Source organism: Triticum dicoccoides, chromosome 2B (assembly GCF_002162155.2).
Source record: "Triticum dicoccoides isolate Atlit2015 ecotype Zavitan chromosome 2B, WEW_v2.0, whole genome shotgun sequence".
Classification (NCBI taxonomy): domain Eukaryota; kingdom Viridiplantae; phylum Streptophyta; class Magnoliopsida; order Poales; family Poaceae; genus Triticum; species Triticum dicoccoides.
This window is the reverse complement of record NC_041383.1, coordinates 8449749-8461823: the sequence shown is the minus strand read 5'-3', so window position 1 is coordinate 8461823 and position 12075 is coordinate 8449749. Positions and strand designations below refer to the sequence as shown.

Sequence of the window (12075 nt, the reverse complement as noted above, 5' to 3'; positions counted from 1 at the left end):
ATGTACACGGACTTGATAAACACCGGTCCTATCCCAAAGTCGCTTCACATCTGGAAAGTCAAGGTGCCTTTAAAATAAAGTTGTTTATGTGGTTTGTGCACAAGGGAGTGATTTTGACTAAGAATAACTTGCCAAAGCGAAGTTGGCAGGGTAGTAAACAGTGTTATTTTTGTGATTAGGATGAATCAATATAACATCTCTTTCTCCAGTGTCCACTCGCCAAGCTATTGTGGCAAACTATTCATGCGTCCTTTAACATTTCTCCTCTTAGCAGTTGATCGAGTTTATCTGAGACGTGGTTATCTGGGGTAGAGTCTAAGACAACGGCACATATTTGAGTAGGAGTGTGTGCATTTCATTGGGCATATGGAGTTCTCAAAATGATGTCACCTCTAACAGACAAACCATCACCAATTTTTTGCAGATTATTTTTCAGGAGTCTGATTGGATCCATACGTGGACGTTACTATGTCATGTAAACCACGGGGAGCATATGGATTTTGTGTGACCGCTGGGAGAAGGTCGGACACTTACAACCGGTTTGAATGTCGGTCCAATAATAAAATAGGTGTCTAGTCATCTTACGCTATTCTCGTCGGTTGTGGGACTTTTTCAATTTATTTTGTGGATTGCTTGACATGTTATTTTGAACCTAGTACTTTGTTTAATAAAATGGTTGTGTGCATCATGTAATCCAGAGGGTGGGGGTCATTCTTCTTTTCGGAAAAAGCTAGCAAAAAGAAGGTTATTTATGGGAAGAGCCATAGAATTGTTGATACAAAAGATGTGGTGTTTTTTGCTGGCAACACATGTGCTTATGTCAGAAAAAATAATCTGAACTCGTGGCACAGAGTAGTCAGAACTGCTTTGATACAACCATAAATGGCCTTGTATAAATAAACAGAGCCATCAGTGTTTTGATTTTTTTTTCGTGGTGCAGCTAAGCCTTCAGTGTTGTTACCCACTGTAAGGTGAAGTTGTCTTCTCCCGGCAATTGAGCTGCCATGGCGACTAGCACGAGAGAGCGACCCACCACGGCGATGACACGTTCGCGCGACGGGCGGCGGCATGCACAGGCGCCGACAAGCGGTGCTACTTGGGCCAAATTACCTCCCCTTTATTAATTACGTACTCGGCGAGGTGCGTACGGTGTACGGTCAACCCGGATCAAAGCGACCGACCACGGCAGTGGCCAGAGCGCTGGGAGGGAGTGTGGTGTCTCTGGCGGCGCCATCACGTGGTCGGTCCGTTTCAGGAGATCCACTAGTTTGTTTCTAGTAATCTCTACCTTCTTCCCCTGATGATTGTTGTGGTTATTACATGAAATAAAGAGTGCATTTAAGCGAAACCCTATATACATAGGCACTCCATTGACGAATAAGTGTGCATTTACCTTTTGTCTCAAGTCAAACTTTTAAAACTTTTTCACCGGCTCCCGGGTGAACAGTAACCCAAAAAATAGTACTATATGTTTGCGAAAAATTCTGAAATTCTTGATAGATGTTTGTGTTAGTGTCGCAAGTATGCATGTCAATTTTGATGGGTGTTTCCTCGGAAAAATTAAATAAATTTCGGGTGACATTTTGGGGTAACTTTTGGTGTTCAATTTGTCTTTTTTGCACAAGCCAAAATATTTAACCTTTTTCCTTCAAAATTTGCATGTAGCATTTGGATGTGACTAAATACACAAACAAATTTTGCCTTGATTTTATTTTCATTTCAAAAATTTCTTTTGGCCCCGGGAGCGCACGTGCTCCCGGGAGCCAAATTGACTTTCCGAATAGTTTATGAACCTTTTAAGCACTTCACTGTAAATAATATATGCTGGACAAATCTAAACATTAAGAATGTAGGATCAAAGCATCAAGCCATGCTGACGCCAACACGGCTTCCACGTCTCACTCTGCAAGTCCACCACCCCCGCTGGCCTATATATACATGGATCTCGATCTCCTCACTCGCAGCAGACCACCACTGACCTCAACATCACACTCACAGAACCACCATTGCCAGCTGAGGGTAGAATAGATGGACCAGACCGGCAAGGGATACGTGACCGTGACGTCGGTGCCGCCGAAGCGGCCGGCAGGGCGGACCAAGACGCGGCACCCGGTGTACCGCGGCGTGCGGCACCGCGCGGGGCGGTGGGTGAGCGAGGTGCGCGAGCCCAACAAGAAGTCGCGCATCTGGCTCGGCACCTTCGCCACCCCGGAGGCCGCCGCGCGCGCCCATGACGTGGCCGCCCTCGCCCTGCGCGGCCGCGGTGCCTGCGTCAACTTCGCCGACTCCGCGTCCCTGCTCGTAGTCGACCCGGCCACGCTCTGCACGCCCGAGGACATCCGCACTGCCGCCATCGCGCTCGCCGAGGCCGCGTGCCCCGCCGCGGCCCAGGCGTCCGCGTCCGCGCCCGCCCCGGCGACGATGACGATGCAGGATGCCGCGGCGGTGCCGTATGACGACGACTACGGCTTGCAGTACGTTGACATGGACCAGCATTCCTACTACTACGATGGGATGGGTACCGGCGGAGGCTGGAATATGAACGGAGACGATGACGGTGACGACGACGGCGCCGGAGACATTATGCTGTGGAGCTACTGATTGAGTTGTCTCGATCGATTCACTTGCCCTTGGTGCTGCTGTGCGACGTACGCGCGTACGATGGAGAAGACGAGACAGAGTTGGTAGGCAAGAAATAATCAATGCACGCACGTACTAGGAGTAAGAGCATGCAAAAATTGTTTGTTTTTTCTTTTGGAACAATCTGATCAATTTCAAACTTCCTGGAAGTTCTGTAACATGTATTGGAATAAGGGCCTTGATCATGAAAACAAAAGGATTCATCGAAGGCTCGCTCGCGTGAAGTTGATTCTCTCTTTGTGGAAAGCATGCGTTTGGGTGGACGAGGAAACCGTACAAGGTCAAGTTGCATGTGTCGATTAATTAATAATTATACACTTGCACCGGCCATAATCGACGCGTTTGGGTGGACGGCCCAACTGTGTCACCTCGCTTCCATCCCGCAGTGGCCAGTGGGATTCGGTCGGTGAATCCTCTGCACTGCCGTCCTTTTGGTGTTGGGTAAGGGAATCTCCAACTCCTATTCTTGAGCATCCGCTGAGCTGTTTGGAGCTGGACAGTCGTCCCGTAGGAGCCCGACACCACTGGTCCATTGAAAACTCTTTTTTGGTCCTATCCTATTTCACTTCATCCCTGTTTTCTTTTCTTTTGCATCAACATCATTCTCTCATCCGACGTTGTCGATGTACCTCTCTGGCAACCAGCCCACCATTGTCCGACGACTGCAACCCTCAAACGTGCTCGCTTGCCTTGTACTACGATGTCGTCCACCCAAGATCCGTCTGCAACCTCCACCCCTTGTCGATGCCGTCCATGATGGACACCATTGCCCATCAGGTGTTCGGTCAAATGCCATTAGGCTTATTTTTGAACTTCAGGTAGTTTTTTAGAGTAAGCAGGATGGCGGCATACTCGGTAATAGAGGATGAGTTGTTGTGCGATGAGTGGTAGTCCATCTCCGCGGACTTCGTAGGCAGGAGCGCAAGAGGCAGAGTCTTTTGGCAGCGTGTGCATGCTCCATTTCATGCGCAAAAGCACATTGCATCCCACAACATGCATATCATCCACGAACACAATGTGAAGCCGTTAGCGCATCGATGGTACACCATCCAAAACTCTGTCATGAAGTTTTGTGGCACGGTTGAAAGGTTGGAGACAATGTTGCCATTGCGCACGACAACCATGGAGATCGAAGTTTTGCTTCTTCTTGCTCCACATGTTTATTAATTCAGTCATCCACTCAATGTTGCTCTACACGTTGGGTAGCCGGCACGCACTGTCGTGATGTACTATAGGTTAGAGGGCACACTACTAGGGAAAACCCTAGTAGTAGCGTGGGTTTTGAGGCTAGCAGCAGCGTGGGTGACCGTGCTACTAATAAGGCGCTACAGCTAACTTATAGTAGTAGCGCGGTCAGCACCCGCGCTACTACTATTGACGATATCAGCAGCGCTTTTTCGGAACGCGCTAGTATTATTTAGCTGTAGCGATTTCATTGTCCCTCGCTACTGCTATATCTTTCATCATTTTCCACCTTACCCTTTCCCTTTGTACCCCTTTCCCTTTCAGATAATAGGTACTACTAGATATGAAATTCATAAACCATTATAAGTACTAAGTAGTACTCCCTTCGTTCCAAATTACTCGGTGTGGTTTTTAGTTCAAACCACGACGAGTAATTTGGAACAAAGGAAGTACTAGATAACAATTTCATGCATAGTCAACATGCATCCTCAAGCAGTACAAGGTCATATCGACGGCGATCATCATATGTAGTTCTAGATGATATCGACGACGATCATCATACGTAGTTCTAGATGATATAGCCACACACACACATATGTAGTTCTAGATGATATCGAAGACAATCATCATCCTCAAGCCTGGGCGGTTGGTGTTCCTGATAGTAATTAGGATGGCCTGTCCAACACGAAGATTCTTGCCATTGAGAAATTTCTTCCACCCAACCGAGTTTAAGTGTGTGCGCCCGTCCGTGTCCACGCGGTAAATACAGGTTGTGACGGAGCCCCTTGCAGTAAGGCGTAGTCCAGCTACGCCTTCTTCATCAGGCTCGATACCATAACTCATAGATAGGCTCTTTGCCAATTTCTGAATAAGTAAAACATATCAATTAATAAATAGCCTCCAAATACTCTTGCAAATAAGTATATATGGATTATCTACACTATTAATAGTTCCTTAGATTCTACACTAATAAGCATGTGATCAAACTCTACACTAAAACATATCATCGACTAGATTCCACACAACATACCATATCATCGCACTGTACACTAAGTATTTCATCGCATAATTTGCATTCGTAAGTATAACGTACCATATCATGTCGATCAACCATGGTACTTGCCAGGCGGGTCACGAATGACACCCCGACAAAGTCAGCATGTGGCGGAATTATGTCCCACAGGTTGGACACCTCCTCCTCGCTCAGCCTCATTCTTTGATCTACGATGGCTTCATGAAGTGGGTCCTCATCATCTTCATCGAGTGGGTCCTCATTATCTTCATCATCTTTACCATCTTCATCATCTTTGTCATCTTCATCATCTTCCACCAGGTTGAGATAAATGACAGCCAGCTTGGGTCTTTCTGCTCTAAAGGAGAAGCTGATCAACTCACCACCAGTAAGACACATGCAGGCGACAAAACGGGCCCATCCATCTCCTCCAATCTGCGACATATTGCGTCCTTTCTCGACCTCCATGGTGTACGGCCCCCAGGAGCCTCAAATGTCACAGTGTCTCCTTTCAGCTTGTTGAATTTCAACCTCACATTGCATGGGACGATCTGTGTAAAATAAGCAAAATGACACAATGCAGTAATGCCAACACTAAAAATAAAATAGTTGTTACATTTCATCTAATTTCTTACCGCCGCATGATGAAAACTCGGCTGGAAGTAGATGCTGAACAGCTTGCCAGTTGCAAGGCTGCTGGCGCACCTTGACTTGCACAGTCGACATAGTAGTGGTGGTGGTGGCGTCATTTTTCCTAAAGCAATATGAGAAAAGGATTAACGATCCACTTCACGGAAAAGAAAAACAATAGCATGTGATATTTTTGGTTCTTCCGCGAGAAGCAATTTGATGGACAATTATAGTCCTAAGATCTAGTAATTTATTACAAAAAACAAAAGCATCTACCTATCCATGTACAGAAAAAATAACAATAAAATGGTGCATACTAAATCAACTAAATAAACTAGCCTACTAAATCAACTAAATCAAAATGTTCTAAATCAACTAAATCAACTAGCCTACTAAATCAACTTAATCATATCAACTAAATCAAAATGTTGCATATGAACTAGCCTACTAAATCAAGGAGGAGGAGGTGACGGCAGCGCAGAGGGAGGAGGGGCGACGGCGGAAGACCGGCGCGGGTGGTTGAGGGGGAGATCCAGTGAGTGTGTGAGTGTGAGTGGATCGGATAGAGGAGAGGGGGGGGGGGTAGGAGATGGAATGGCTTAGCACTAGCGCGCTATAGAGAAGGATGCTACTGCTAAACTACCTAGCAGTAGCGCCTTTCACAGAGAAAGTGCTACTGCTATGTGTCAGCATGTAAAAATAGACTTCAAAAATACATTGATCATCAAGGATCTTTTTGTGTACAATATGATTTGTCAATATGAGTCCTCACCGGTTTAGGAACAGGTGAAGACTCATATTGCAGCCACAAATTCTACACATAGAGTTCAATGAAGACCAAGTGCTTGTCAAAGTTTGAGAAGTAACATATTTAAGGTGGTAGAAACTCTCTTCACAGAGCAAGGTGGGACTAATTTTTTTTAGTAAACTTAGCAGTAGCGCTTATTTGTGAAATGCGCTGCTACTATGATTGGTAGCAATAGCGCTCTTTGTGGTAACGTGCTACTGCTAGAACTAGCCTCGCGGCGGACTCGTGCGAATTATAGCAGTAGCGCTGTTTAGAGAGGGCGCGCTACTGCTATATTTATTTCAGCAGCGAGTTATGTTTGCGCGCGCTACTGCTACCTAGCAGCAACGCCTTATTTTAAAGCGTGATGTTGGTAAGATTATGTGTATAGGCTTTTCCCTAGTAGTGGCAGACCATTCACACACATCCATTGCTCGATGATGCTCAAGGGGCAGTATCTGTGGGACGACATTTGTTGGCTCTGATTATTAATCCATTCACACACATCCATTGCTCGATGAAGCTCGAGGGGTAGTATCTGTAGGACGACATTTGCCGGCTCTGATTATTAATCCCGTATCTTTGATTTTGATATATTCATGGAAAACTTGTTGAACATGGTTATCTTGTTGAACTATTTGGGTATTATATATCCTATATCACAACACCCCAGTCCACCACGCCCATGCGACAAACCAGACGGCGGTAAGGTATGAGCATGCTTTATCTGACCTGGAGGTTCCCCCGGGTTTTGGCCCGATTCCACGGTTTAGCTAGTCGTCTGCTGATGTTCCTACTGTGAACGATGGTGTACCTAATGCAAATCTCAATGCACAGAAGAAACTGACAGCATATGATGCAAGAGCAGATGCTATGGCAAAGAACAACCTGCGGGTGAAGGAAAAACAGAAGGCATCTGAAGGGGAAAACATGGAAGGCAACAAAAAGATCAAGAAAAGCTCAGGTGAGGCAGTGTTATTGCTTGGCAAAATGGTGTTCATGGGACTGCAAGTGTGGATGAAACTGGAGGGGAATCTGTAGGGAAACCAACTAAACAGTGTAAAAAAGATGAATATAGGGTAAGAGGGAGGACACAAAATCTAGACATGATGGTGGTACGAAAGCAACCGAGCCCGGGGCTCTCGGTTAACTGGTGGGTGCTGCTGATACGTCTCCAATGTATCTATAATTTTTTATTGTTCCATGCTATTATATTATCTATTTTGGATGTTTTATATTCATTATGATACTGTTCTATATCATTTTTTGGGACTAACCTATTAACCTAGTGCCCTGTGCCAGTTGCTAATTTTTCCTTGTTTTTGACTTTGTCAGAAAGGAGTATCAAATGGAGTCCAAACGGAATAAAACTGGCATGATGATTTTATTTGGACGAGTAGACACCTACGTAACTTGGAGAGAGGGCCAGAATAGTCCCGAGGGCACCACAAGCCCTCAGGGCGCGCCCTAGGGGGGCGCCCCTGGCTTGTGGGCTCCTCGGGAGTCCCCCAACCCTTAAACCACCTCTATATATTCTCAAATATCCCATCATTATCAGAAGCGTCCACAAAAATACTTTTTCGTTGCCGCAAGGTTCTTTTCTCGGGAGATCCCATTTGGGGACCTTTCCTGGCGATGTGCTGGAGTGGGTTTCGATCATGGAGGGCCTCTACATAAACCTTGCTGCCCTTCCGATGATGCGTGAGTAGTTTACCACAGACCTACGGGTCCATAGCTAGTAGCTAGATGGATTCTTCTCTCTCTTTGATCTTCAATACCATGTTCTCCTTGACCTTCTTGGAGTTCTATCCGATGTAATCTTGTTTTGCGGTATGTTTGTTGATACACGATGAATTTTGGGTTTATGATCAGATTATCTAAGAATAATATCTGATTCTCCTCTCAATTCTTATATGCATGATTTAAATAGCTTTGTAGTTCTCTCCGATCTATTGATTTGGTTTGGCCAACTAAGTTGACCTATCTTGCAGTGGGAGAGGTGCTTTGTGATGGGTTCAATCTTGCGGCGTTCTCACCCAGTGACATAGTAGGGGTAGCGAGGACATATTGTATTGTGGCCATTAAGGGTAAAAAGATGGGGTTTATATCTTATTGCTTGAGTTTATCCCTCTACATCATGTTTTCTTGCTTAAAGTGTTGCTCTGTTCTCCTGAACTTAATACTCTTGATGCAGGCAGAAGTCTGTCAATGTGTGGATTAATGGTAGTAGATGCAGAATCGGTTCGGTCTACTTGTCATGGACGTAATGCCTATATTCATGATCATTGCCTTAGTTATCGTCATAACTATGCGCTTTTCTATCAATTGCTCAACACCAACCCTCAAACCGCGCACATAAGTCAGGGCAGTGTTTCTAACGTGTTGTGCCATCCAACACAGTCTATATTGGTCCGACGGGAGTCCAGAATGCTGCCACGCCAGTCCAGCCCACCAAAAACCCAAGCTTGCTTTCCATCTGAAATGGTCAGCACCGCATTCATGCACGGCAAGAGCGGACGCGACTTCTCACTGGCATCGACATTGAAGAGACACGCCGACTGAGAGAATGTCACCCTATACTGATGCGATGAATACCTTATATTGGAAGATTTCCGTGTCAGGTGTATTCTCGGTTAAGTCCATGTACACGGACTTGATAAACCGGTCCTGTCCCAACGTCACCTTACATCTGGAAAGTCAAGGTGCCTTTAAAAGTAAAGTTATTTATGTGGTTTGTGCACAAGGGAGTGACTTTGACTCAGAATAACTTGCCGAGGCGAAGTTGGCAGGGTAGTAAACGGTGTTATTTGTGATCAGGACAAATCAATAACATCTCTTTCTGCAGTGTCCACTCGCCAAGCTATTGTGGCATACTATTCATGCATCCTTTAATATTCCTCCTCTCAGCAGTTGATCGAGTTTATCTGAGACGTGGTTAACTAGGGTAGAGTCCGAGACAACGTTACATATTTGAGTAGGAGTGTGTGCATTCCTTTGAGCATATGGAGTTCTCAAAATGATGTCACCTTTTAACAGACAAACAATCACCAATTTTTTGCAGATTATCATCCGGGAATCTGATTGGATCCATACGTGGACGTTACTATGTCATGTAGACCACGGGGAGCATATGGATTTTGTGTGACTGCTGGGAGAACGTCGGACACTTACAACCGGTTTGAATGTCGGTCCAATAATAAAATAGGTGTCTGGTCATCTTACGCTATTTTCGTTGGTTGCGGGACTTTTTCAGTTTATTTTGTGGATTGCTTGAGACGATATTTTGAACCTAGTACTTTGTTTAATAAAATGGTTGTGTTCATCATGTAATGCAGAGGGTGGGGTCATTCTTCTTTCCGGAAAAAGTTAGCAAAAAGAAGGTTATTTATGGGAAGAGCCATAGAATTGTTGATACAAAAGATGTGGTGTTTTTTGCTGGCAACACATGTGCTTATGTCAGAAACAATAATCTGAACTTGTGGCACAGAGTAGTCAGAACTGCTTTGGTACAACAATAAATGGCCTTGTATAAATAAACTGGTTTTGAATTTTTTTCATGCTGCAGCTGAGCCTGGGCTCAGAAGTAGATTATCGCCTTCAGTACGTTGTTACCCACTGTAAGGTGAAGTTGTCTTCTCCCGGCAATTGAGCTGCCATGGCGACCAGCACGAGAGAGCGACCGACCACGGCGACGACGCGTTCGCGCGACGGGCGGCGGCATGCACAGGCGCCCACAAGGGGTGCTACTTGGGCGAAATCACCTCCCCTTACATAATTAATTACGTACTCCACGAGGTACGTACGGTGTACGGTCAACCGAGATCAAAGCGACCGACCACGGCGAATTCAGTGGCCAGAGCGCTGGGAGGGAGTGTGGTGCCTCTGGCGGCGCCATCACCCTCTTCCCCTTGATGATTGTTGTGGTTATTACATGAAAAAAAGAGTGCATTTAAGCGAAACCCTATATACATGCGCACTCCGTTCACGAATAAGTGTGCATCTACCTTTTTGCCGCAAGTCAAAGTTTTAAAATTTTGACCAGCTCCCGGGTGAACAGTAAACTAAAAAAATAGTACTATATGCTTTCGAAAAATTCTAAAATTCTTTGTAGATGTTTGTGTTAGTGTCGCAAGTATGCATGTCAATTTTGATGCAAATCGGAGCGGCGGTGTTTCCTTTGAATAAATAAATAAATTTGCTTAAGTATTATTTGCTTAAGTATGAGTATAGAAGCTATCCCCTTTCACCCCATCAAATCCGCCTCTGACCAGTTGAAGCTGCCAATGCGACATCCAATCACACAATGATCGTTTGTAAAACGCATGCTAGAGCTCACCCAACAACAACTTCATGTGATCATGCCCATAGGGCAATCAAGGATCCCAGGATGGCTGACGTCGGAGTGCCCAACGATCTACTGCCACACTCACTCACTACCGGACTCGCGGGCTATGCCTACGGCCCAGGGCCGTCGGCATAGGTCCTATGCCGTCGGCATAGATCTATGCCTACGGCTGCCGTCGGCATAGCCCCGTCGGTGTAGATCACGTCAGCGTAGATGTGTCAGACCGTCGGTGTAGTATAGCCGTCGGCATAGGAGCGTATGCCGACGGCTGCGGGGCAGCCGTCGGCATAGTTTAGCCGTCGGCGTTGTTTTCCGTCTGACAGCAACGGACGGCGCCGTCAAAACAGCTGGCGATTCAGGAGATGACACGTGGCAAAGCTATGCCTACGGCAAAGCCGTCGGCATACCTTTGCCACGTGTCGTCCCCTGGCTTGTCCTGGCGGCAGGGCTATGCCTACGGCAAAGTCGTCGGCATAGATGGAAGGCATAGCTCTGCCACGTGGCGCCTCCTGGTGGCTCCTGATCATATATATGCCGACGGCTTTGCCGTAGGCATAGTTTTCTTTTTTTTGCCCGTTTCCTCTTTTTCAATTCATTTGATAGCATTTCAAAGCAGAATAATATGGAATTATGCAGAAATATGACTGTTCATCATCATCATTTAAACATAGTCAAGTTCATCATCTAAAGATCATCACCGGCGAAAGTTCACGAACATAAAAGTAGTGCAATACATGAAACATCATAAAGTTGAAACATGAAAGACATGGCACGACGGCCGCATACACGGAATCATCATCGACATCAAGCACCACCGAGTCCACCTTCGCCAAAACCACCACCACCACCGAGTCCACCTCCGCCAAGTCCACCTCCGCCAAAACAAACACCTCCAACGTCGACGATCACTCCACGAAGATGAAACACCAAAAATCCAGTTAATTCCACCGAGTGATAAAAATTTAGGTCATCACATATCACATGAAGCATTGACACTATATTATGAACCAACATGAAACAACATCTCAAATTGCAAAAAAAGCTTTATTTAAGTGTCCTATGGAACAACATGACCTAACACTAAACATGACAAATAACATATCATATGAAACAACATGACCAAACACAAAACTTACAAATATTCATCAATCCATCCATCTAACAAAATTTCATCCATCCATGCATCTATCACAAATCCATCTAACAAATTCATTAATCCATCCATCTATCACAAATTCATCTAACAAAACATAACAACATTCATCAATCCATCCATCTACCAATGTTCATTAATTCATTTAACAACTAGTAACATAACAACTATCACAAATTTCATCCATGCATCCATGCACATAACAACTAGTAACATGATAAAAAAAATTCATCCATGCATCCATCTCACCGCTGCAGGGGTCGCCGGGGCCTGGGCTGGACGGGCGGCGGGGCAGGGGCCGAGACAGGGTGGGCGGCGAGGCA

At 45.6% G+C, this 12075-nt stretch overlaps 1 protein-coding gene across 1 annotated transcript; it reads left to right on the top strand.

Moving 5' to 3' along the window:
* Positions 1 to 2028: 2028 nt before the first annotated feature.
* On the top strand, positions 2029 to 2601 carry LOC119360169 (dehydration-responsive element-binding protein 1C-like). The gene has a single exon (XM_037625926.1). It carries the CDS (start codon positions 2029 to 2031, stop codon positions 2599 to 2601), a length of 573 nt encoding a protein of 190 aa, XP_037481823.1.
* The last annotated feature ends 9474 nt before the right edge of the window (positions 2602 to 12075 follow it).